This window comes from Malania oleifera, chromosome 7 (genome assembly GCF_029873635.1).
Source record: "Malania oleifera isolate guangnan ecotype guangnan chromosome 7, ASM2987363v1, whole genome shotgun sequence".
Lineage (NCBI taxonomy): Eukaryota > Viridiplantae > Streptophyta > Magnoliopsida > Santalales > Ximeniaceae > Malania > Malania oleifera.
In genome coordinates, this window is record NC_080423.1 from 4442881 (window position 1) to 4470826 (window position 27946).

A 27946-nucleotide genomic window follows, 5' to 3' on the forward strand; every position below is an offset into this window, starting at 1 on the left:
TTGAGAAAATGGATAAAATTACCTTTCCCCAGGAGCAGTGCTTAAGTCGTTCCCACGATCAATCTGCTCCAATAGAAATGTCGGTAGCGGAACCAGGAATCCAACGGCACCTTCCGTTTCCCGATCTGCTACAAATTTACTGAGAAATTGAGAGAAACAGAGACGGAAACGGAGGTGGCTGCGGCTGGCAGGAATGAAATTTCAGGGGGTGGGGGGCCGTGCTGCTTCTGCTTTTCCTTCTTTCTTTCTTCTTCTTCTTTCTTTCTTCTCTTCTTATCTTCAGATTACTTTATATATATATATATATCTTATTTTAATTATTATTATTTTTTTAAATCCAATTCAATAATATTTAATTTAACAACTAATAATTTAGTTACTTAATTTAATTTAATTTTTTTCCCACGTCATTCCTTTTATTTATTTATTTGTTATTTTATTTATTTATTTTTTTCTAAATTATTTTAATCCTTTTAAATTTCCAGGTCTTTACAAGGTGGGCAATCATACTTATAATCTTTATGTTTGACTTAGCATGGTAGGTCAGCTAGTGCTAAGTCCAACTTATAAGTCGCACAATCCGATTATGCGGGGTTATTGCATGACAAGATTTATGAAGGTCCCAAGGATAATTTTATGTATGTATAGATATATTAAACAATTTACCTACACAGAAGAATCTATTATAATAAAATATGTTTATGAAGAAAAGCATGCATGTTACTAAATATATAAGTATATATATATGAGTACAGATTTACATAATTTACTAGTTAATTATTTAAAGGTTATAAGTTATGCTACTCAAAACTCATGTTGTCACACACTGACAATAATATATGTCATCTTATTGAGAGGTGTCTTACCCCAATAATCTTTTAACATTTCAGGAGATCCAAGGAACTGGTCTTATTAATTAGTGGGGTTTGAAGATAGTGTTGGTGAGACACTCGTATATATATGTATATAGATACATTTGATATTACTTTTGCCTGTAGTATTATCCTAATTTTGGGGGGACATGTGTATATATGATATGGTAATTCTAGAACTCTAGTATTGTATTCGGAATTTATGAATAAGTTTCCGCTGCATGTTTTAGTTGAAATATGGACAAGTCAATCTAGCACCCACTTGGGGTTCGGGATATTATAGCATGGTATCAGAGTTTAATATGTGGAAAAAATAATAACAATAATAATAATAATAATACAGCAGGATTTTTCAAATCATGACAGTATCATCTATAGATTTGGTCTATTAAGAGATTTTGACAGCTAACAAGTGTTCATCAAAGGGAAAGTGGAGAAGTTTATGAAGGAATATGATTATAAAACCACACATTCCACTCTTTGTTAAGCACATCCCATGCTAATAGCAAAGTTGAGTCGACTAATAGGTCACTCAATTTAGAGTTCTAAGGATGTGGCAGGAGCTCCTTTTAGAAGTACAGAATGCTTAAATAACTACTAGAAGAACCCACACGATGAGGATTCTTGTGTGGCCAATGCCTGTCCCTAAGCTAGCCTGTGTTTTTAGCTCACCCAGACCCAAAGTTACATTTTGCAAAAAGATAAGTCATCAGGAACACTATGCCTATTCTCTTCACATCGAAGCTAGGCATTGAAATATTCACCAGTTCTGCAGACAACTCCTTTGCACTTGAAAAACCTGAATCCACTAATAAACATTATATCAGAGGAAGAGGAGCCTAGGAATATGAACACAGGAACCCATTTTAGTGCATAGAAACATAAAACCACTACTCGTTGACCAACCCATTTAATTGCAAAAAAATATTAGCTGGTACTAAAATTTATTTTAGTAGAGAGACTAGAGAAAATTTTATCATTTGTTTAGTTGTGGGAAATAATTTTCACTTTCTCTATTTCTAGGGTTTCAAAGAATTTCGAAAGAGACAGTTTGTTTCTTCAAGTTGCAACATTTGTATAAAAAAAAAAGGGAAAATAATGATAAAATAAAAAATGTTATCACTATTCATTTGTAGAAAATAATATTTTTCATATAATTACAAAAATGTCATTTTATTTTTCAAATTTTTAAATTTGTATAGAAAAGTTAGAAACATTTTTTTATTATTTCCTAAATTTCTAATTTCTTATATAATATTTGAAATTGTGAAAAACTAGGTTTCTTTTCTTGTGCATAATCAAAAATGTAGAAGTGAAAAATGAAATTTGTTTTTCATAACTAATCAAACCCTTTATTTTCTACCATTTCAACAAATCTTGAAAAACTAAAAAATAGGTTGGTATGCTTATAACTCTTCAAATAATAAAAAAATAAAAATAAAAAACAGCAAATGAATTCCGCAACTAAACAAGCATTTAGCTGTTCCATTGTGAAATTGTCGAAACTTATTGGTTTAGCAAAAATATTAGGACAAAAGCACCTCTCGTTTTTTAATTATTGCTTGGTCATCTAAGTGAAATATTAGAACTCAATTGCATAAATATAGTCTTATGGAAAGATGATTAAACAACAACCATTCTGAAATCTTCCCCTGCAAAGCACATAGCATGGGTAAAAAAAAAAATAAGACACATAAAGAGGGTAAAAGCATGAGAAAATGATAAGTCAGTCATTTCTGGAAGTGTCATTGCATTTTAGATTAGTTACATATGAATCTAAGAAGGGATGCATGATTGACTAAATGCATCGTTTTCGTATTCTTTTGTTGAATTATAAAAACAAACTATTTGTTTAAGTACATGTTATTCAATCCCAAAAAGTCTTGCACATTTTCAACAACTATACGTCAAAATTACAAATCTAAATGCAGACCCCCTTCATCAGGGGTGGAGCTCTTCAAGTTTGATGGCAGCTGACCAAAAGACCTTGAAAGGATGAGTCGCGCTATATTCTCAGCTGCAACAGCACTTGTCTCTATGGTGCTGGCCGCATTCTCAAAAGCATTAATATAGTAAAGATGCTCACCATCCAATATAAATGGTGCAAACACTTCAGGAGCGCTGTAATGAGGGTATGCAGCCCAATTTATTCGAATTGTTTCCCTCCTTGCACTGGCAATGGTAGCAAGCAAACAGAATCAGCAAACTTATGCATGCCATTCAGAAATGCCATATGGCATACCAACAACACAGAATAAACCTACAATTGGATCTGTCAAGGAGAAGAAAAATGTCCACTCCCTCAGAACCAGCATATAAAGCTGCCCTGATAATCTGCTGACTTGCAGCAACATTTCAGATTGATAATTTTTGACCTCTAATGCTCAAACTGTTAGACTGGGGTAGCTTCAATCCATTCATCTCCAGAGAGATCTACTACTTCAAAAATCAGGATTCATAGCTTAAGGTCGTGCTACACTTGAAGGACATTTTGCAAGTAGAATGCTGCTCAGGCAAAGAGACCCCGTCTCCTTGTTTATGGTAATAATGGAGTAATTGTCCAGAAGCTTCAAATTTCAATAGATTTTAAGCTCCAAGAAGGTCTTCAAGGTTTTTGTAATGCTTTGGGTTTATCTGTTAATATTGCCAACAGTTTCCAATTTTCTTGGCTGGTTTTGATGATACTGGAAAATTTGATTTAATTTCTGTATATGGGAAAAAAGATGGGATGCTGTTCAAGCAGTATCCTGGAATGCCTCAAGACTCATTGCTGCTTCCTGTAAAGAGCTAGAGGATAAAGTCAACAAAATTTTTTTCATTGACTAATAGATTCTTGCCAGATGCTCCAATCACATCCTTTTTTTTGTGGGGCAGAGGGAGAGGGGGTGTTCTCGGTTGAGATTTTACCCAGGAATCTTATTGAAAGAGATGTTGATGAGCTTACAACTTTGCTCGAAGTTATCAACTCTTTTGCTCCCCAAATGAGGAGTGACTCAACGGTTTGGCTAGGGGATATTTCAGCCCAGATATGTGCATTTATATGCCTAGAGTCTTCTGCATTGCCAGTTGGTGAGACAGCTTTGGACTACCCTTTGCACTATTTATGGTGAATTAGGGTAGTGTCATAAAAAGTGGATGACTTTGTGCTAGCATGATTTTGGTGCTTTGGGAAAAGAAAAAAAAATGGTTTTATGAACTTGTGCTACGCATACTATTCTTTGGAATTTGTGGCTTGAGAAAAATGTGAGGGTTTTCAATGCCAAAACATCATCTTTCCACTTGTTATGGGATGGAGTTCTTTTCCTTGCTTCTTTTTGGGCGCATTCTTTGGCTAACTTTGGTGGGAATTTGGTTCTCTCCTCAAAAGGGTTTGGAGAGATACATTATTGGCCCACAATCTACCAGCTTTTACTTCTGCTGACCTAGCATGGCATCAGATTCATGGTTGCCATGAGGTCTTGAATTCCATTCTTGTTGCCTGCATTTATCATCAACTTGTTAAAAATTATCTTATTTCCCAAGTGGATATTGTTCATCATTTGTTTACCTCTCCACTTGCAATCAGGTTACCACATGCAGGATGCAAGGGAGTGTAAAGACTTGATATACATTGTTGCCCAACAACTTACCAACTTAAGCTTTTAGGCCAGTTGCCACTAACAACTTCTCCATGGTTTGAGGTTGGTTGCCATTTGATGCTCCCTTTGATAAATATGGGGAGGAGATTGTTCAAGAATCTGGTGTGCTAAAGGATGCTTTGGAGGCTGATATGCTCATTGGTACCAAGCTCAGATTGCCTTAAGCTACAAACTAAGAGTTTCCAAGGCCTTGACAAGCTGTGGACAGTAATTAAGTCATTGACTCTTCTAATCCTGATCCTTTTTTGAAGTTATTTGGATGCCAGCAAAAACCAGTTCATTTTCTATTCAAAGTGCTTTGAAGATAATTGGGAGTTAAGGTACGTGCTTGGTTGAGGTTGGTTTGAAGTTTAGTAATGCCCATGTACGGATTTAAGTTTTTTATATCTTTTCTCAAAAGACTGAAAAATGCAAACTCAAGTTATTTAATGGTTAAGCATGTCTCAAATACTTTCTCTTTTTGTGTGTGTCGGTCTCATACAGAAAATGGAGCTGATGGTGAGGTTGCTGAAGATGGCACGGGTTCAAGGTTCTTGATCTTTGGGCATCAGAGGTTATTTTCGCAGTTGATGGTAGATGCAGACTGTTGCAGTTGTGTGGATAGTGGAGAAGCAAGATTAAGTTCTCAGGAGGGTTTGGTGAGGGAAGTTTTTTGTATTTATGACTAGATTTCGAAGCTTTAGTACTAATCATGTGTATAGAGAAACTAAAAGGACACTAATTTTCTTGCTGGCTATTGTAAAACATATATCATTATTGTCTGTTTGATTCCTTTGTGTTTTTTTTTTTTTTTTCTTCATTTGTTTTTCAGGATTTTGGAGAAAACAAAATGATCATACATTTTTTCGCTCTCTCAATAAATATTCTAACCTACAACCTCCAAAAAAAGAAAAGGCAGTCGAATCCTCAACCTCCTCCATAGGTGCCAGGAGAGGAGCTGCTGGGCCACTAGCTTCCTGAGCATTGGCTCCCAAACCCCAAGTAATTCACAGTTCATTAATAAAGAAAAACTGGAACTTCATGTTGCAAAACAGAAACAAAACTAAGAAAAATTGAGAAATAGAAATAGGACAGGGCTTTGCATGCTAAAAGTTTTCTGGCACATCAAGACCTCATAGAAGGTCAACAGTCCCTAAAGAGGAAATTGATCAGGTATAAATTATTGAACTGAGATCCCTCCCAAGTCACTAACCTGCTAATTCTATTGCTAGGGTGAGAGCAAGCTGCACAATGGGGTACATCATACATGGGCTCATTTTGACACAAACAGTTTCAAAATAATTTCAGGGGCATTATGACTCCAGAGTTCGCAACAGCAACCAAATGGCAGTCATAAAGCTAGTTGGAAGACTTACCTGAAGATGTGATCTAGAATTGTATCGGACATCGACTCACGAGAGAATATCTTGTAAGTAATTTCTGTCTCATTGTACTGCTTGAGAACTGAAATGCTTGTGAATGGAAGGTCAGGATCCTCTATGGTGCCCACTAGCTCTGGAATTTCTGATATAGCTTCCATGCCAAAATATGCCTTCACCACAGCAAGCAACACAAGAAGGAGAGAGAGAGAGAGAGAAGGTCGAAATGAGTGAACGTGTAAACAGAAAAAGCCAACAAAGATGAAAGGAACCAATGACAGCTAGGACACACACCGGATTCAAAAGGCCCCTCACAAAGGTTGCATGTGTTCTTTGTAATTTCCTTGGAGGAATTGAAATTGGAGGGTTAAAATGAATATTCAACTCGTCCAATGGGGTACCAACCACTGTTATTCGACAAGTGTAACGGCTTCCTTTGGTAGAGTTAAGCTCATAATGGGCTCCAAGGTTAGATATAGATTCTATTTCTTCTTTAAGGTGCAATGCAACTTCTGAATTATTGATCAATCCAGCAGCTATCTGCCAGTTCCCTCCTTTAATTGACCATAATCCACCGCCAGACCCTGCCAAGGAAACTGCACCAGCAAGTCCACTAATGCTAACACTTTGGCCATAATTGATTCTTGTAATGACCTGCATAAATGAACAGGGTTTTAAATGACTACGAGTATCAGAATTTTCATTAAGTGGCTACAATTTTAATCTTAGAATTCAAAATTTGAACCAACTCCAACATTTTTTTAGAGCTGAGATTCACTTATATAGAACACTCATGAAGAATTCTTCTCTTTCAGAACAATCCAACATACCATCTCTTCCAAACAAAGTAGCCATCTAAACTTCGCCCAAGCTTGCCAAACACAATAGTTCCAAAATAAGGATTATTAGGCATGAGAATGAAGAGATAAACGATATAGTCTACTTTTCCCCAAAATTCCCCAGACAAAGCAGCAAACATTCTCTCATTTTCATATTTTATCACAAGGGCAAATAGTATTTACATTTTAGGATAAACGACTAGAAATCAGCAATTTATTTTCACAGAAAAAGTTTTGAAAACTTCAGCAAATGTTCATAGCACATTTGAAGTTATGCCAAAGTGCAGATTCTTTATTATTCATTTACTTCGGGCATAGGGGTTTTGGAGTAGGGGAGCTTCTATAGCCTATTCATTGAGGTATGAAAATAATCAAATATCAGAAACACCGACTCCATAGCCTTCCCCTACTCATTGACCATTTGAGAGCTTACAAAAGGGTGGGGTCCTCATACACAACAGAGATGGTTCACCATCACGTTTTCTCTGGGAAGGGCTCTAAAACAAAAAGACTGTTTTGAATGAACCCAGCATTGCCCTACAGGCAAGAGCCACCCCCCTTTTTTTTTCCTACATAGACCATGTCTCTATCCGAAAGGAATCAACTATCAACCTACTATAGAGAGTTCTGACCACTAGCATACAACCTTCTTTCAATACTTTTCAAACACTTTCAAGCTTCCATACATGCGTAAAGAGGCATAACAAACCTCTAACACACCACTCACTTCCTGTACATCCTAAATCATCATCCCAAGGCCATAGCGGAAAAACCTCATACATGTCTAATCAGTTCTGTTGAGTAATAGCAAGGCTGCACCTGGCATCTTAACTGCATGTATCCACCATTCTCACCGTGGGATGCTCCAAACCAGTGACTATAGAAGAGAAGAAGAGCACGACAATTGGCATGACACATTTCCATCCTTTTCATACACCTCCAAGCTTCCATACATGAGTTAAGAGGCATAACAACCTTCAAACCCAAAACTCCCTCCCTGTACACCCTAAATCATCACCTGAAGGCCTTACCTAGAAAACACTAAAACATGCCTCGTTAGTTCCGTTGATACTAGCAAGGCTGCACCTGGCATCTAAACCACACATATCCACCATTCTCCTCATGGATGCAGCAAACCAGCAACTATAAAAGAAAAGGAGGGTACATAACTCGCATAGCATATTTTGTTTGGGCTCCCCAGAACCCTTGGGTGTGTTGAGCGACCAATATTGTTCCTACATGTGTCCTTGACCTGCCAGAGCCCACAAAGAGGTTACTTTTTTATGCCCTCAATCATGTGAATTGGCAGAAAATGATTCATGTAGCCAAAGCCACCTAGTGGGACTTGAGTCTTGTTGTTGTTGGGTGTTAGAATGGTAAATTTACTTAAGTTTCTCTTTTGGTGATAATTGCTTTCCAATTGAAATTAGATTTGACAAGATTTCTATTCATTAAAATTTATTATTTTTAAGGACAGTTCCTACATTTTAAACTTTCTTAGCTCCAGAACAACTTTCAACAAAGCATTTTTATCACTGCTCTTATGTAATTTTTTTTAATAAATTCAATTGCTGTTGGTGTAGTTTCCACTATTGCTTACTACTTTTAATTATTGTTCATATCATTTTTAATATAAATATTCAAGACTCGCTGGAATTATTTTTAAATTGTTACAACACCTTAAGGCTTATGTGCAGCTTCCATGGATAAAATGCCTCTCTATGCTACTCCCTTTAAAAACACTGCTTTAGGTGCTTACACATTTTAATCCTCAACTCAGACAGTGTTCCAATTTCCACGTCATATAACGCATTTGCACTTTAATACCATACAGCTCACCGCAAACTTCTGTCAATGGAACAGCAAACAGCAAAAGATTTCTTTCCTTTTTTCAGGCCACAATTATTTCCTTATTTCTCTATTCATTATTTTGTACAGTTAGCATATATTTAGTTTACATGTATAGGGCTTGACAGATTATAGTTTACATGTATAGGGCTAAAATCATGCTAGAACTTATTTACTTTCCATGTATAGCATTCTTGTAAAGTCTATATATAATATACAGAAGTCAAGGCCAAACCATTCGGCCATTCACACAATACTTTGACAACTTCAATATTCTAATAAAAATGTACCTAGGAGGCATTGTCAGTACTTATTCATTTGTGGATAAATAGTCTGTCAGTTTAAAAAAAAACTGGTTGTAACTGGTACCAAAAAAAAGAGACATTAATGAAAAATCAAAAATACTTTGACATGGTATCAGAGCCTGCTGACTACTAATTTTTTTCCCCTCGAATTTTGTTTGTTTTGTCTTCTCGGTTTCGGAGGTGTCTCTCATTTCTTTGGCTGTTGTGGGTCTATTCTCTTCTGGAATTTTTTGGTTCTCTGTTTTTCGGTATTTCTGTGGCTGAGTGGCTGTTGGAACAGCTTTCTGTTGCAGTTCTGGACCTCCAGTGCTTCTCTGTCCTTGTGATTCTCGGCACAGCAGGTTTCTTGGTTTGCAATTTATTTTTAGTGCAGGCAGGTCGATCGGAACAGCTTTCTGTTGCTGTTTCTGGTGCTTCTCTATCCTTGTGATTCCCGGCACAGCAGGTCTCTTGGTTCAAGATTTATTTTTTAGTGCAGGAAGGTTGATCTTGGTTCTTTCTGTTGCTGTTTCTGGTGCTTCTCTGTCCTTGTGATTCTTGGCACAGCAGGTTTCTTGGTTCAAGATTTATTTTTCAGTGCAGGAAGGTTGATCTTGGTTCTTTCTGTTGCTGTTTCTGGTGCTTCTCTGTCAGGTTGATCTTGGTTTTCTTTATACCTGCGTTGATTTATTTTTGGGCTTCTTGATTTTCTGGTAGTATTTTTCTTTCAGCAGTCTGTTTTTTTTTGGCTTTTCGATTTTATCATTTATTTAGCATGGACTCCACACGTGTGTGCGCCAAGTTTACGGGCAACAATTATTCTACGTGGACTTTTCAATTTGAACTTTCCCTGAAAGGAAAAGATCCTTGGGGTCATATTGATGGCACGGATTGTGCACCCAATCCTGATAAATACAAGGATTCAGCGGCTTGTCCTTCATGGGCTGTGCTTGATGCTCAGATTATGTCTTAGCTTTTTGGCATGGTTGAGCCACATATTGCCCCCAACTTGCAACCTTATCGCACCGCTCAATCCATGTGGACTTATTTAAAAACAGTATATCATCAATATAACGGTGCCTGTCATTTTCAGTTAGAGCATGCGATTGCCATGTTTCAACATGACAATTGTTTCATCCAAGACTATTATTCAACGTTTCTGACTCATTGGAACGAATATTCTGATCTAGTTAGTGCGGATGTTCATGTTGCCTCTCTTCCCATTATTCAACATCTTCACGAGACTAATCGTCGTGATTAGTTTCTTATGAAACTCCGCCGAGTATGAATCCGTTTGCACTTCTTTGCTGAATCAGTCTCCTGTTCTTTCTCTTGGTGTTTGTTTTGGTGAGTTACTTCGTGAAGAACAACGGGTTAGTACTTGAGTTACTCTGGCACAATCTCATGGTAGTTCAGGGTCCGTCCCTATGGCTTATGCTGCTCAACGACGAAGGACTACCCGCACATTCTAGCACCTTGCAGTGTTTTTGCTACAAAGAATTTGAGCATATTGCTGCTAATTGTTCCAAGAAATATTGCTCTTATTGCAAGAAGAAGGGTCACATTATCAAAGACTGTCAAATCTGCCCATAGAATCATCAGGCCCAAGCATACAAACTTCTGTTATTGTACCCCCCCCACAGTGACTTTTGCAGCCCCTGGCTCTTCTTCATATGACTCCTCTATTCCTGCACCTCCTACAGTGAATTACTACACACCCAAAATGGTGCAATAGATGCTAATTTCGGCATTATCAACAATGGGGCTCCGAGGGAACAATTATACTGAACTCTGGTATGTGGACTCGGGTGCCTCTAATCACATGACGAATAATCCCACTACTCTGTGTCATGTTCGGCCCTACGCTACTCAATCTACTATTCAAACAGCCAATGGCAGTTCTTTGCCAATAGCTGCTGTAGGAGATGTCTTTTCTAAGTTCACTGATGTGTTTCTTGCTCCTCAGCTTTCCACAAATCTTATTTCTTTTGGTCAAGTAGTTGATAACAATCGTGCTGTTAATTTTTCTAGTGATGGTTGTGTTGTGCAGGACCAGGTAACAGGGGAGCCAATCGCAAAGGGACCTAAAGTGGGGCGCTTGTTTCCACTACTTTTTCCCGTTGCAGCACTTTCTCCAGTTTCTTCTATTACGTCTTTTGCTTGTAATAATGTTTCAAATCTTAGTATGGTGTGGCATCGTCGTTTAGGCCATCCCAATACTCAAATCTTATCTCATGTATTGAACTCTAGTTTATTTGGTAATAAAGAACGTTCTTCTTTATCTCTTGAGTGTGCTTCTTGCAAACTTGGTAAAAGCAAAACTCTTCCCTTCCCTTTGCATGCTAGTAGAGTTTCTCAGTGCTTTGATCTCATCCATAGTGATGTTTGGGGACCTTCCTCGGTTAGTTCACATGAAAAATTTAAATACTATGTGACTTTCATAGATGATCATAGTAGATTTACTTGGGTCTACTTTACTCACTCTAAATCTGAGGTTTTTCGTACTTTCACTAAGTTTTTAGCGTATGTTGACAATCAATTTTCTACTTCTATTAAGACATTACACACAAATTCCAATGGGGAATATTTGTCAACTGAGTTTCAGACATTTTTGGCTTCTAAAAGTATTATTCATCAATGTTCATGTCCTGCTACTCCCCAACAGAATGGACTAGCCGAACGCAAAAATCACCATCTCCTAGATGTGGTACGTACTCTCTTGATGGAATCCTCTGTTCCATCCTTGTTCTGGGTTGAGGCTCTGAAAGCTGCTACTTACTTGATTAATCGTTTACCTTCTCAAGTCCTACTCATGAAGTCTCCCTATTTTCGCTTACTTGCTAAGTAACCTAGTTACAATAACCTCTGTACCTTTGGTTGTGTATGTTTTATTCATTTACCTCCTCATGAGCGACATAAATTATCTGCTCAATCTATTTGATGTGCATTCTTGGGATATAATGTGTGTCAAAAGGAATTTGTTTGCTATGATCCTACATTACATCGTACATGCAATATTAGGAATGTTATTTTCTTTGAAAATCAACATTTCTTTCCTGTGTCCTTTGTACCCTTCTTTTCTACTGTGATTCTCCCCTCCTTTGAGGAGCAATTCTCGGATCCTCATCAAGTCAATTCCCATTTAAAACTAGGTATTGTGTATACACGATGCTCCCGCCCATAGTCTCTTCCGGTGGCTCATCCGATATCTGATCCTACCACGCTCCAGATTCAATCAGTTGCAGCACCTCTAGAGCCTTTAGTACGTTGCTCTCCTCGAGTGTTTGTACCCCCGGATAGGTATGGGTTTCCCTCTTCCAGTTCTGGCAATTCTGTTTCAGCTTTTGCTGCTGCATTGTCCAATTTAGATATTCCCACATCCTACTCACATGCTGCCAAGCATGATTGTTGGCGACAAGCTATGTAGGAAGAAATTGCCGCTCTAAAGGCCAATCAAACTTGGGACATTGAGCCTTGTCCTCCCACCATTGTTCCTCTATTTTGTAAATGGGTTTGCTCAGTCAAGGTCCGATCTGATGGAACTCTGGATCGTTGCAAAGCTCGCATTGTTGCACTTAGGAATAATTAGGAATATGGTGTCAATTATGAAGAGACCTGTACTCCTATGGCTAAGATGACTACTGTTCGTACGATTCTGGCTATTGCTGCTTCCAGTGATTGGTCACTACATCAAATGGATGTCAAGAATACGTTTCTTCACGGGGATCTTAAAGAGTGTATTTATATGAAGCCACCCCCGGGCTTGTTTCCCTCTCCGACTTCACATCAGTGTAAGCTTTGTCGCTCTCTTTATGGTCTCAAACAAGCTTCGAGGGTCTGGTTTGATAAATTCCGCACCACTTTATTACAATTTTCATTCAAGCAAAGTAAGTATGACACTTCATTGTTTCTTTGGAAAGAAGACATAGGTATTGTTGTTCTTTTGGTTCATGTTGATGATATTGTGATTACTGGGACTGATTCTGCTTTACTTGCTCAGCTCAAGACTCATCTCTCACTTTCATATGAAAGATCTTGGGTCTCTCACATATTTTCTTGGTCTTGAGGCGAATCTTAGTCCCTCTGGTATTTCACTCAATCAACATAAGTATGCTAGTGACTTGGTGGCTACAGCTGGTCTTCAAGAGGGTACTTCTGTTGATACTCCCCTGGGATTAAATGTCAAGTTTCGCAAAGAGGAGGGTGACTTACTTGCTAATCCCAATTTATACCGCAAGTCAAGCCAACTTCTTCAGTGTCCTTGTCATCTTCATTTGGCTGTTGTCCGTAGGATCATACGCTATGTTCAGGGCCCTTTTGCCCGTGGTTTATTCTTCCCTGCAGGCAATTCTACTAGCCTTGCTGCTTATAGCAATGCTGATTGGGCTGGTTGTGCGGATACACGTCGCTCCATCACTGGTTGGTGTGTTCTTAGGTGATGCATTGACCTCTTGGAAGAGTAAGAAGCAAGATAGAGTTTCTAAGTCATCGACAAAATCTGAATACTGGGCAATGTCTCTTGTTTGTTCTGAAATTATTTGGCTTTGAGGTTTGCTTGCTAAGCTAGATTTTTCTGAGACCGATCCTACACCTCTACATGCTGATTATACGAGTGCTATCCAGATCATGGCCAATCCTGTCTATCATGAGCGCACGAAGCATATTGAAGTCTATTGTCACTTTATCCGTGAAGCATTTGAAGCTCGTGTTATCACTCTACCACATATTTCCACTGAATTACAAATTGCTGATATCTTCACCAAGGTTCTCACTCGTCATCAACATTGCTTTCTAAGTAGCAAATTGATGCTTGTTGATCAACCCGCATCAATTTGGAGGGGGCTGTCAACAGAACAGCAAACAGCAAAAGATTTCTTTCCTTATTTCAGCCCACAATTATTTCCTTATTTTCCCATTCATTATTTTGTACAGTTAGCATATATTTAGTTTACATGTATAGGGTTTGACAGATTATAGTTTACATGTATAGGGCTAGAATCATGCGAGAACTTATTTACTTTCCATGTATAGCATTCTTGTAAAGTTTATATATAATATACAGAAGTCGAGGCCAAACCATTTGGCCATTCACACAATACTTTGACAACTTCAATATTCTAATAAAAATGTACCTAGGAGGCATTGTCAGTACTTATTCATTTGTGGTTAAATAGTCTGTCAGTTTCAAAAAAAAAAAAACTGCTTGTAACTGGCACCAAAAAAAAGATAGACATTAATGAAAAATCAATATAAGTAATAGGTAATAGAGACAGCTAACAGAATTTGAGAAAAAATTGTCCAAGAACCACACACAAGGAGTTCTTACAGTGACAAGCTCTTGTATCAGCAAGGGAGACAACTGAGCATCAATGAGCTCCTCCTGCAATGTGCGACCAGTGAGATTGTACAAACTCGACCATTTAAGCATCTCATCGACAGTCTCAAAGACTGGCCTTGATTCAAAACTAGCATAATACTTCAGGAAATTATCCACAGTCCTCTGCACCATAGTCATAAGAAACTTACAGTATGCAATATGTTGCATTTATAACTGAAAGGACCAATACACATTACATGCTGACTGTATGTTATGATGCACTTGCCCTTCATGAGAAAGTATATGCCATAGTTGTCAAATTGAGATTCGAATCTTGAATCAAAATTCCAATTTTGGTTGAGATTTGAATCAAAGTGTAAGTTTCAGTACAAATTTCCAAAATCAATTCTAAGTGACATGCATATATTGATACACAAAGAAGCAGCAAAATAATAAAATATATTTAAATTTTTACAATAAAAAAAATCATATTTCATTTGTGTGATTTCCTAAACAAATAAGTAAGATAATGAATTAGGAAATATTAATAAAATAATGAACTTTATGTTCTTTAGGAGAAGGAATCAAGAAAAAGTAATGAAAAAATGAACATTTAGTGTTTATCAACAATTTTAAAAAATAATATTCCATGCATATTCTTTCTTAGAATCTTGGGTTAAAAAAGAAGTAAATAAATAACCTGTGAAAATGATAATAGTTGAACATACTGAAAAAACAAGCTTTTGGATCTTAACAACATAACAAAACATGAGTACCATCTTAGCTGGTGAGTGTTCTGCCCCTTCTTCTCAGTGGCAGAACACAATACTCCTATAGTGAAGAATGGTTTTGTGAAGGCAGCATAAGGCTTAAAGTTCTATTTTCTCCTTTTTTTTAAGCACAAAACTGTCGTAGAAAACGAATGGAAAGCAATCTTGTAAAAATTAAAAAAATAAAAAGGAAATAAATGTTGTTTTGGGGGTTTTAAACTAGTCAGGTTTGTCAGGATATGACAAGTTCAGAATCCTGTGAATCGGTAGATTCGGATCGATTTGATGGACTCATATGGTGAATCAATAGATTCGTCAAAGATTCAACGGTTTTTAGATTCATCACTTCTGTTTTCCTTTTTTTTATTTTTGTTGATGCACAATGAAGAAATAGGCAATGACATTGCATTTGTGTATGTTGCTGGTTTTGTACTTTTTCATTCTCTGTTTTTGCAAAAAATTGAAAACCAGATTTTATGGTTTTTTAATCATTGTGGAAGCTTATTTCTCCAGTACTTTAAATATCCAGAATTGACTTTAATGGGCAAAATCATTCATTCTATAAAAAATTTTTACTTAAAATTAAAATAAAATGACCATATGAATTTAAATTTAATTAAAACAATATCCATAAAATTTCTAAAAATTTGAAAAAAAAATCACAAAAGTCATTCAAAAAAATCATTTTCATCATTTTTCAATTATCATGCAAAGTAGGTCAAACAGTACGCCAGAAGGAGGAGTGAGCTAGTTACTATGAAAGGCAGGAAAAGAGGTGGGGTTAGATCTAAAATAAATTGGAATGAGATAGTTAGGATATAATAGTCCTACATTTGCAAGAGGAAATTGCCCACAATCGTGTAAATTGGCGAAAAAAGATTCATGTAGCTGCCCTCACTTACTCGGACTTAAGGCTTGGTTTATTGTTGTTGTTTGTTTCAATTATCATTTATCATGTACCATAGAACTGTTCTTGGAGCATTAAAAAGTTAGAAAAAGTTAATTCATATTATAACATATATAATTAATTTTTATCTATTATTATAATATTTTAAAATTTATATTCTTTTATATTTTGTGTTATTTGATTCAAGGACGAAATAAACATGAGTACAACTATTCAAGTAGGTTTTTAATTTGTTTAAGTTTTGAAAATATTAACCAAAGAGGTTGTTAGTTTTCAATTTTTTAGTTTCAATTTCTATTTCTCATTTTCAATGTCCACTTTAGGTTTTCGTTCTATAATTTTTTTACAGTGATACCAATAGCCTCTAAATTAAAAGGCAGTTGTTGTACCCAAACATAAGTAGAGGTAAATAGAATCTAACTCGAAAATAAAATTTGAGTGTTGAATCACATATTAAAATTTGGCTCAATAAGAGTCATTGATTCAAAATTAAATAAAAGTGTTGTTGTTTCCAAATTAAATAAATTGGAGTCTTGTAAATGCATCAATATATGGTTTTGCTCCCACTGTGACTTTGCACAATATTAGGACTTATATTCAATTACTACTCATTGCTACCCAAAGACCAGGTTGCTGTAGGCACATCTGGGATCAGTCATACGAGTGTACAACAGGATCCCCCTCATCAATATCAATCCTTTAATGTGGCATTTGGTTCACCAAATTCAAGAACCTGGATTGTAAAATCTGGGGAATATATGATTCCCACATCTGGTTCAGAAGTATATTATTGTTAGGTTTCTGGAAATGTGACATCTTATGATTAATGATAAGGTAACTATGTTTGCTCAAAATATCCTCAAGTTGAATGAGGGATACTTCTCAAAAAAAAAAAAAAAAAAAAACATTTGTATATAGAACCTTAGCATGAAATTCAACAAATTAAAAAAAAAAGGGCAGCCCGGTGAACAAGAAGAACAATAAGTCATCAAATATATGAAGGGAAGAAAAGAAAATCTGGCATTATGTCAATAATGCCACCCAGTCTTGATTAATAATACCCTAAACAGCCAGCACTATAAGCACAAATAGAAGCCAAATACTGTGCTCTGTCCCAAAGAAGACCATTTGTCGTTCCCTTTCCAGAATAAATTCTAGCAATCCTTTCCAACCGAATTCCCCCTTCAACAGTACAAAGAGCACACCTCCACAACCTCTCTACACCCTTTCCCTTTCCAAAACCAACAAAAGAAATACTCAAAAGCTCCTCCACCAACTTGGGTATGCCCACACTTAACCAGGAACTCCCTTCCACAATTCCCTTGCAAATGAAAAGTGTAGAATTAAATGTGAAGCATCCCCAAAGCTACTCCCGCACACGAGACACATATTGGTGTTAACTCTATTATGGCCACCAGTCAAACAAATGTCTTTATCTTATAAGGAACATTAGCATCCCATATACCCCAAAAAAGAGGAAAGCATACATCAACATTAATTAGATGATAAAAGAAATATTTGCACAAGTAATCCCACGAAAAATCCAACATCCAAATTCTGACATCACTCCAATTGGAGATAAAACTACCCTCCAGCACAATGAACAAAGAAGTAAGCTCCTCAAACTCTTTATCATTCAAATGCCTTCTAAAATGAAATGAAAATCCCAAGAAGAAGAATCCCTATCAAAAATATGAAAGGAAGAAATCATGGCAAGAAGAAAAGACAACACAAACGAGGAAAGTAACAGGGCAATGCAGCTTCCCCCACCCAAACATCTTCCCAAAACCGAATACAATTGCTTCTACCCAAATGAAACTTTGTAAGAGAGAAAGAAAGGGTGAACCTGCGAAATGAACCTCCAAGGGCTCTTTAAGGAACTTCTAAAACTCATATTTGCATCCTACCCATTCTCTTGTAATTCGAATTTATTTTTTATTACTTTGTGCCAAAAGGAGAACGTGACAACCATTTAGCAAGAAGTGGTTTTAGACAACAACTAACCAAGACCCAAAACTCCCTCCTCCTTCAACCTACACACAACCTCCCACTTAACTAAATGATCCCTCCTCTCCCTACACGAGACCAAATAAAATCCATCCTAACCCTCTCCAACTTTTGGGCTACCCCTCCAGGAATCCTAAAAAGAGATAGAAAGTATAAAGGAATGGCAGATAAATAGATATGAGTACTTCTACCTATGAAAGAGAATAATGCACCTCACCACCCATCCAACCTCTTTGCTACTTAGTCACCACTGGTCCCAAAAAGCAAAAGAGAGCGACGGAGGTTCCAAAACCCTCTCATGGCTAAGATTAATTGCCCCAACGCCACTCTTGCCCAAGTTCGTTAATTGGTGTCCCCAAGCCACAGACTCCCCTCTTTGCAAAGGTAGGGGAAGGGTCATCAAATTGTACATTGCCTGACCCTTGTTTTATGAAGAGAGGCTATTTCCTTGGATTCAAACCCATGACCAATGGGTCAAAAAGGAGCAACCTTACCATTGAGCCAAGGCCAGCCCTCTCTTGCCCAAGTTAATTCTAAGACAGAAATCCTCTCAAAAATCTGCAGTATTGTGAGGATGTTGACAAAAGAGTCAACATGATCATTTGAAAAAATAAAGGTGTCATCGACAAACTCCAAATGAGAAACTACCACATCCTCCCTATCCACCTCAATACCCCTCTCATAACCCCGTATCTATCATTCCACTCAATGCATCCATGACAAGGACAAATAAAAATGGGGATGGGAGAACCCCTTGCCTGAACCCCCACCCCCCCTAGATGACCTAAACTACCCTCTAAGCTGCCCATTAAAGATTACTCATGAAGAAGCACTAGACAAATACCCCCTTTTCCAATTCCTCCACCTATCTCGAAATTCTTTCCTCCTAAACACCACATCCAAGAAATCCCACATAAGCGTCCTCATTTTGAACACAATATCCTTCTTTTTTTAATGAAGATCATGCGCCACCACCTCATTAGCCACTTAAACAGCATCCACAATCAACCCCCCCCCCCCCCCCTTTTTAAAAAAAAAGCACTTTGAGCAAGCAAATAGCATCAATAAGGACGGAATCCTACCTATTAGAAAGCACCTTAGCAATGATATGCACACAACATATTATACTAATCAGCCAGAAAATCCAACACCTTAGGCACTAAGGTGATAGATGTAGAATTTACATTCTTTCCCACCTTATTATTACCATGAAACTCAAAAACATCTTCATCAAAAACAATAATTAATATTAAAAAAAAGAGAGGAAATTAATTGAGGAGAGAAGGGAGAGAATGGGAGATTGGGAAAGAAATAGGTTATATAAACATGTGAGGTATTTTTAAAATTTTAAAATATAATAACTAGGGCTTTCTACTTTTTTGGTGGTTTGCCCAAGCTTGGAATTTGAATACCCACCTATTTAAATGGCAACGGAGATCCCAACATTTAAGAGTGTTTTGGAAATATGTACCTTCCCGAGAATGGGATTCTCAATTATAAAATGTGAACAAACGTGTAAACACCTAGCAATCAATGAGGATTCCCCAAAATCATTGGTTGAATCCCCAAATCAAACCCCAATAAGAGTTTTAGCTTGGTGGCCTCAAATCATCTCTTGACCTTTTCTTAGGCTACTATCATTCAACTAGGCATGCAGCTCTCTTTTGCACTTCCATGTGACGTCTTGTTATTGGACAATGACAGCACACATTTCGACCCCGATTCTCTCTCAAACTCCCTCACTCCATCTCCTAACGCACTTCCCACTTGAGCTTCCTAAGAACCACTAGATTCTCGTCTTGGGGCCATCTATACTACATCGACTGTCAAAGTACAACACAATCTTCCCCCTCTCAAGAACACCCTCTAACATTGGTGCCCAAGAGAAAACAAGGGAATCACCCCAAAGCTTGTAACACCCAACAAGCCAACCAAGAAACTAGGAACGTCTCATACTTAAATGATGCAATTGCTCCAGTCCTATAAAGAGAGGCCTGTAAGTGCCCTCCAAAGAAATATCAACATGCTTAACCAAACTCTAGTCACCATCAGTCAACTCCTTCCTGCACCCTATTATAAAACCTAGAACACTCCATCGGCTCCGCGTGTCAACCCCACTCTATATGAAGGCAATGGGACTGCCCTTATTCACACCACTTTAGAAGGGCATGATAGTTGAGCTACCTCATATTAGGGCGATCCCACCACTTCGAATCCTACATGAAATGCTCAATTACCACCTCCTAGCCCTTCCCACATGCTTATTTTTTGAGTCCGATCTTTGTTTTGATGCTGACTAAGCACTAGTATCTTATGTCTGTACTTAGCATGTGAACAAGACTATTATTCAACACACACATAAGGGAAAGGAAAATGGAAGCCAGAAAGGACTTAAAGTTCACATCATCTAGCGTATTCCATGAAGTATCAGAAGAGCAAAAGGAAGAAGAAGAAGACATGCTTATTCTATTTGTATTGCATTTAGATTTTGGTCTATAATAATGCATCTCATGCATGATGTGATTAAATGCTCAAAATGACCATAGAATGACCGTAAGGAATCAGAAAGACCATAGACAGACCTTAGGACACCTAAACTTTAATCAAAAATCCATTTCATAAAAACTAAAATCATATAAGGGTTTTTGGAATAACTTTAGAGTCAATTTTGGGCAAAACCTTAGGCTTTCACTAAGCTTAGTTGACCGAACCCTTCACGTTCAAATAATCTCAGTTGACCGACCATGCCATGAGGGCAAAGTTGTAATTTTATTCAAGCTCAGTCAACCTGCCAAATTTGAACTTGAAATGCTTAGCCGACTGATTACGCGCCAAAACTGCGCAATTGGGCACTTTAACCCGAGCTTTACGGCTTATATTTTTAATTAAATGTTCAATTACGTCCCATATTTTAATATAGTGCCGTATTTATCATTTTTTAGTTTTATTGCTAAATTTATGAATTTTTGGTAATTTTTCATCGCAGAAAAATTCCTGAGAACCAAAACCAGCACCTGTCCGTAATTTGCGCATAACTTTTCCGTCCGAGCTCCGATCGAGACGATTCAAATTTATGGAGAAAGAGGAAAAGATTATCTACAACTTCTGTGTTTTGGGTTTTGCGAGAAATGGGCTTCAAGAAGGTCAAAGTTGGCTGTGAACGCAGAGAGCAAAAATGAAGAAAATATATATATATATATATATATAGATAAAGTTAAATTATGATGTGACCCACCCATGCAGCCAAGTCGGGTCACTTAACTGGATCCGGGTCTAGGGCAAGCATCTGCACTTCCTCTTATTTAATCCCTTCTTTTCTCCCTGCTTCTTGTGCCCCAACACCATCTCTCTTCTCCCTTCCTTCTCTCCTCTTCTCTTCTTTCCCCTGCCCTCTGCTCTCTCTCGTTTCAGCTCTGTTTTCACTTTCTCTCTCTCATTCTCTTCTTCTCTGCTCCTCCTCCTTCTCTTCTTTCCTGCCTTACTTTCTCCCTCTCTTCTTACCCTTTTCCTCTGTCTTCCCCTTGTCCCCTTGCCGCAACACCAGCCCCAGCCTCTCCTCTTCCCTGCTACACAGCCGTGCGCCATCCCCACAGCAGCAAGCTGAGACCACCACTCCAGCCGAGAGCACCATCCTCAGCAGCCCAGCTCCACAGCAGGACAGAGCAGCCCCGAGTACAGCAACCAGATTCTCTGCACACGACCACCAGCCTCCAAGAAGAACACCCAGCTGCTCGGCCACAGTTCCTCAAGCCACACCAACAGGCACAGCAGCCCCTGCACAGCTCGGGCCTCTTTCTCTCTCACACTCTCTCTCTCTCTCTCTCTTCTTTCTTATTTTCTTTTCTTTCTTTTATTTTCGAAATTGCAACTGAATATTTCTTTTCTTTTTATTTAGTTATTTATTAGAGTTTTTGAAAAACTTGTTTGAATGAGTGTTAAGTAATTTTAATTTGTTTTAGTGAAGTTTAATTTTTATTTGTTTATGTTTCTCTTAATTAATGTTACCATTAGGTTTGAAGAATTTAATTTAGTTTCTTTTATTTATTTATCGTTCAGTTTAGTTAGGGTTGGTTTTGTTAAGGTTCGTGTTTTACCATATTCCGTTATCGTTTGAATGTTCCTTTTTCGTTGAAGTTTATGGTTGTGTTTAAATTGTGATTGAGGTTCAAGTTCGTGTTAAAGGTTTAATTTTTATTGTATGCGTTTGTGTCCAATTGAGTTTCCATTATTGTGTTTTAGTTCCATGCTCAAAGTTGTCATTTTTAATTAATGCATGTTTCAGTATTTCCTTAATTAGGCTAGGGTTTTCATTCTTGTTGTTTAATTTAATAAATGCTAGTGTTAGGGTTTAATGTGCGTGTTATTTAATTTGTTAAGAGTGAAATCAACAATCTTGAAATCTCATATCTGAACTGAGTTTAGTACATTTTTATTTTCGATTGGACGAACGTAACATTTGAGATTAAAATGCATTCTCTGAGGAGACGATCTAGCCCTTGGGCTTAATATTACAAGACATAACTCCTATACTTGGGATAACTTCCGAATTGCTCATTTTTTGAGTGAGTCACCGACTGACCATTCAAGCCCAGCCGACCAGTCATTAGGACAGCTGACCGAGTCTCGGTCTTTTGGAAATCGCCCAAGGCCAGCCGACTGACCATTTCCCCAATCGACTGACAGCTTCAAAAATTTGAATTTTCACTTAAGCTCAATCAACCGAAACCTAGGAAATTTTGATTTTCTGCTTTAGCTCAGCTGACCGGCGAAGCCCTCAATCGACCGAGCCCCTCCGGTCTAGGAATATTTTTAGAGCTAAACAGGTTTAATTTTTAATTAAACAAACTTCAAAATACCCTCCATGTCCCTAAACGGTCAAAATTTTGAAAACTCTATATATACCCCTTTCATAAGCATAATTAGTAACCTTGATTAGCCAATTTTTCTCTCAAATTTATTTGAGCTATTTTTGAATCAAAGTTCCCCCAAACTCTTTTTATTGCAAAAATCTTTTGTTGGGGCAAATTTTTTTCACACTCTCTTTACTTTTTCTTTTGATAATCCTTTTGGAAAGAGAGCATTTATTTTAAGGCATTTATTTTCTTTAAGCTCTTACTCTCATTTATTTCGGCATTTTGAAAATCATTTTTGAGAGTGTTTCCCATATTATTTCTTTGATAAATATTCATTGGGAAATCTCTTCGTAGCCTTTGAATCTTTGCATATCTATTGCAAGATTCAAAAGCTCGTATAGTATTTATTGTAAAAACATTTTTGAACATAAATCCTAACTTCTCCAAACATTTTTCACTGCAAATCTTTGTTGGAGAATATTTGTTACATTTAGATCTTTGAAGCTCTTATTGCATATTTCACTCAACATCAAAGATCACATATATATTCGTTTTTGCAAAAATATGCTTAAGAGCGAAAACCCTAGGTTATCCTATTAATCTTTGAAAAATATTTTTGGAGAAACATTTTATAGGGTTTAAATCTTTGAAGTTTTCATCATATATAACATATTCAAAGATTGCAAAATTATTTTTTAAACACCCTTACTCTCTTAAGCATAAATCATATCATATGAGAGTGCAATTTTAGAGCTTCAACAAATCAACGTGTACATCCCTGCTTATTTTTCAGAAATATTTTTATGTACAAAAATTGTCTTATGTACCAGTTTGGCTCAGCCTGTTGATTGAGCTGGGAAGTCTCTGCCACATAAAGAGACCAATTTTGCTCAGCCTGGTAATTGAGCTAGGGAGACTCCGTCTCGTAAGGAGAAACCAATTTGGGTCAACTTGGGTAATTGAGCTAGGAGGTGCACCTTCCTGTCAAATGGTGTACGACTTGGTTCTGCCCGGAAAGTGAACCGAGGTGTCTCCGCCTCATAAGAAGAACCGGTTGTGCCTCAACCCTGTAATTGAGCTGGGGAGACTCCGCCACGTAAGGAATACTGGTTGGGCTCAGCCCCATAATTTGAGCTGGGAAGTCTCCGCCCCGTAAGGAGAAGTGTAAACGGCTTCTGCTCCGCCCGTTTAAGTGAGCAGGGTTAGTGGAATCCTTGGTGGTATGCCCAAGGTAGGGACGTAGGCAGCATTGGTCAAACCTCGATAACAAATCTGTGTGTCACTCTCTCTCTCTATCTCATTTAATTTCTACACTTTAAATTCAGTATGTGTATGTTTGTTCATTTATGGTTATAAACTTTTTTGCATGCACACATTTAAGTTAAATGAGACATGTTCCACACATGTATGTCAGCACACATAGCTTAATCATTTTACATACACGACTATATTTTGAATGGGATTTGATTTGTGGTAAAATCGGCGCAAAGTTTAAATTAGCCAAATATTTTAAAACCCAATTCAACCCCCCCCCTCTTGGGATCACACCATAACTCTCACCACATCCATTGTATCTATCTCCTATCCACAAGCCCAAGTTGGAGGATCCACTCTGCACACCCCACTTAACCTTATTCCCATGCCTTTGACTCACACAGTTCAAACTTTACACCCTATGTCACCAAGGAGGAATTGGATTTGATCATGGAATAGATGCAGTACATATCCACTGATGCTGAATAAGAGAGGAAGAAGAGGGAGAGAGAGAGAGAGAGAGAGAGAGAGAGAGAATGATAAAGGAACATGGATAAATGACTAACCATGCAAGGAATAGCCAAACCAAGAAGCTCTCACAAAAAAAATCTATAAAATCTTGCCTATTGCATTGATAAACTAGAAATATTCCCTTCTGAAAATCAAGGGTGCCTTATTTTTTTTCATCTTTTATTTTGCACTATCCCATCCAACATCTCGTAATTTTGATGCATGGGAACTCCTTCAAGCTATCCAAAGAACTCCCCATCCAAAGGCTAAACATAGATATGATAATGCACAATTTTGTTACAAATTTCTATGAATATTGGACTCCTTCATATAATTATTACACAATTGCAAATTATTTTATGCTTGCATCTTTGCAAAAACTAAACCTGTTGGGCCCCGGGATTAGTCTTAGGGATGCATAGCATAATCCAACCAACCTGCTGGGGTTAAGGGGGGCTTACAATGACAACACACCTCAACCCCTGTAAATACCTTTCATTTTGAGCCTTTTGGCTCTCTTGCTAACCCACTCTCTCTCTACAAAATCCCCTAACTTGGAATTGTCCAAATTGCCTTCAACTACCAAAGTCTCTCACTTGCCACAATTCAAATTTAAGATTCTTACGCATTGATTCTTAAGGAATGCCTAGTTCTTCCTTTTACAAGTCTTTTAATCAAAATTAAAATGCAGACATGGAATACAATCACAAACCAATTTATATTTGAGTTTTTTGCTCACTTAAAATGAAGGTGTAACCTAAACACAAAATTACTTGAAGCAATAAGATTATTCACTGAGTGCGAGTCTTTGACTCTTATATTTAAAAGGTAAATTAAATAGCAAGTCCATGGAGTTTCATGCAATTACACTTAATTCCTTGATTTTTCATCAAGATTAGATCCTTGAACTTTTATGCTCAAGCTTTCACAAGTTCTAACACAAGTATGCCATAAAAATTGAAATGAAACTTCAAAGCTCTAATTGTCAAAATTAAAACATCAAGGAATTTAAGTGCAAGTGTGTGGAGCTCAGAGTTGCTCAATAAATTGCCAAATTTTGGAAAACGTGTCTGCCGAAATTCACTTGATTTAAGAGATAAGACTTTTCTCTGGTTCTTAAGGAATGCTTGGTTCTTCTTTCGAGGACCTCTACTAGATCCATTACTTGTGTACGACATGATGCCTCATCCCCTCTCAAAAACCCTTGCTTACAAGGCTTTGACTCCAAATTAAAATGCAGCCATGGAACCCAACCACAAACCAAGTCATATTGAGTCTTTCCCTCAATTAAAAACATGGTGTACCGTGTAACCCAGACACAAAATTAATTAAAGCAGTAGACCAGAAATTTGCAACTAAAGCCTAACCTTTTAATTGTTGCAATTTAAGGCCTAAACTATTATTAGTGTTGCAACAACAGAATTTCATCTTTGACAGAAATTTTGCATGTGACATTCACATGATCTTGAGAAAGCTTAGTTTAGGGCTTACATAAATAAAAAAATCTTCTGCACATGTAGGGTCAGGTTGGGACAAGGGGAAGGAGAAATAAAGAAAGAAAAATTCATAGAATAGTAGGTTCTAATTCAACTCTTCACTATGTTTATGAAATTCATAAGTAACTTTTACACATAGTCTATAGGATAACAACTGAAAATTGAGAAAATGGAACATTCAAATGACAGAACTAGGATACAAATCCATGTTCTCAGTGTTTATCCTATAACAGATTGGTATCATGTGGTTCATATTCTTGCCTGTATATATGAGTAAAGTGAATGATGAATGGATGCATGTCATATTTCTCCTTGACCCGCCATTGCTTACATGCCAACAAAAGGTCTAATTCGTTGAATGGCCCAGTTTTTCAAACCCCTAATTTCTCACTTGTCAATTGCACAAACAACTGAAACAATAGTCACATGCAATAGATGTCTGGAAGTGATTCAGCCAAGCCATGATGTTTAGCTATATAAGACTGCTATTGTTTAATCACGCCTTCCCTATTTCACGTGCATTTCACATGAAAAAATTCAATTACAGATTTAATTTCCATTGAATGGATTTCCCATATTGTATTGCCAACAATAGTTTAGGCCTCAAATTGCAGCAACTGAAAGACTAGATTTTATTTGCAACTTCCATAAAAATTATTTTTTATCCTTGTAATTAGGCATAAATGAACTTTTTGTGAATTGTTACCATACAATTTTTTTCTAGAGTATCAAATACTTTTGCACATAATAGCACAACAGGGAAAACTGTTCCTGGGGTGCGCATCACAACCGCAATTTTTTTTTTTTTAAGCAATTTATGGAGATATTAAATTCAAAAATTTTCAATATATATTTTTTTCCCCATTTTTCAGTTGATCTGCTTTTTATGAAACCCTTGAAATTAGTTTATCAAATTATGTATCTATGTTCTGAAAATGTTGTAACTAAATGAAAGCTTGTAAAACGTTGAGGGGTTTTTTGGGATATTAAGAACAACAAATGATGAAGAAATTTTCCTTTAATTAGTACAGATAAATTTGTATCTCCATATTATTGACATAAACTTGAAAATTATGCTCTATAAAATTGAGATGCATCGCTTTGGCGGCAGAATATAGATATCAGCAATATAAAACGCCAGAGAGAGAGAGCTAACCTCCACAAAGTTATTCATTCTGAAAAGCGAAAAACCATAGCGGAAGAACATGATAACTGAATTGGTGAGAGAAACAATCTTGTCAAATATAGGAAACTTCGTTTTAGAATTTAGAGTTTTGAATATGAACTTCCCTCCATCCCATATGCCGAAGGAGAAGGAAGACGAGGAGGGTTTCTTGATTGTGAGATTGAGGAGCTTGGAGAAGTTGAGGGCGTGGAAGTTCTTGGGGTGAAGAATAGAGGCCCCGGCTTCGAAGACGTCGCCTGCCACCATCACGGTGGCCATCCGCCCGCCAACGACATTGTGCCGTTCGAAGATTCGGATGTCACCGACAGGGGCAGTAGAGTAAAGGCGGAGGAAGTGAGCCACCGAGGAACCTCCGACTCCGCTTCCGATGATGCAGACGGGTGTCAGCGGGGGATTGGCGGAGGGTACTGAGGGGTCCGCTTGGGATTGGGACGATGAAGTTGCAAGATTCAGTAGGGAGAGTAGCGCGAAGATGATGATGGGAAGCATGATCCCTCTTCTGCAATGTCTCCCTCCTAAGTCCTATCTCTCTCGCACTCGTATGGTATCAAGCATTTGGACTAGAACAGAGACCATTTCCCATCACGTTATCAGAGTCAACCAGTGTCTAGCTCTGGCTGGCTGCCCAGAAACCGCAGGAAAGGAAAATAGCGAGGAGAAACTGAGAAAGTTAAAAATAAAAATTAATTAATTAATTAATTAAAACAATAATCTCCAAATATTATATTTATAGTACTAATCACTTTATATAAAATATTTATATCAAATTACGTTATTTGGTATATTTGTAAAAAAAAATACTTATTA

At 37.3% G+C, this 27946-nt stretch overlaps 1 protein-coding gene across 1 annotated transcript; it reads right to left on the bottom strand.

The window, feature by feature from the left end:
* Positions 1 to 2605: 2605 nt before the first annotated feature.
* Positions 2606 to 27840, bottom strand: LOC131160641 (farnesylcysteine lyase). Its single transcript, XM_058116491.1, has 5 exons — positions 27110 to 27840; positions 14166 to 14339; positions 6163 to 6522; positions 5866 to 6041; positions 2606 to 3044 (listed from the first exon to the last, which is right to left on the bottom strand). The coding sequence occupies exons 1-5, from the start codon at positions 27626 to 27628 to the stop codon at positions 2786 to 2788; spliced, it is 1488 nt and encodes a 495-aa protein (XP_057972474.1). The 5' UTR covers positions 27629 to 27840; the 3' UTR covers positions 2606 to 2785.
* Between the last annotated feature and the right edge of the window lie 106 nt (positions 27841 to 27946).

Coding starts and splice junctions, on each gene's coding strand:
- LOC131160641 (XM_058116491.1), bottom strand. CDS start 27,628: ATGCTTCCCATCATCATCTTCGCGCTACTCTCCCTACTGAATCTTGCA. Junction 6,523..14,165: donor TGATACAAGAGCTTGTCACT/GTAAGAACTCCT, acceptor TCATTTATGCAG/GTCATTACAAGAATCAATTA. Junction 6,042..6,162: donor TGAGGGGCCTTTTGAATCCG/GTGTGTGTCCTA, acceptor GCTGTGGTGAAG/GCATATTTTGGCATGGAAGC.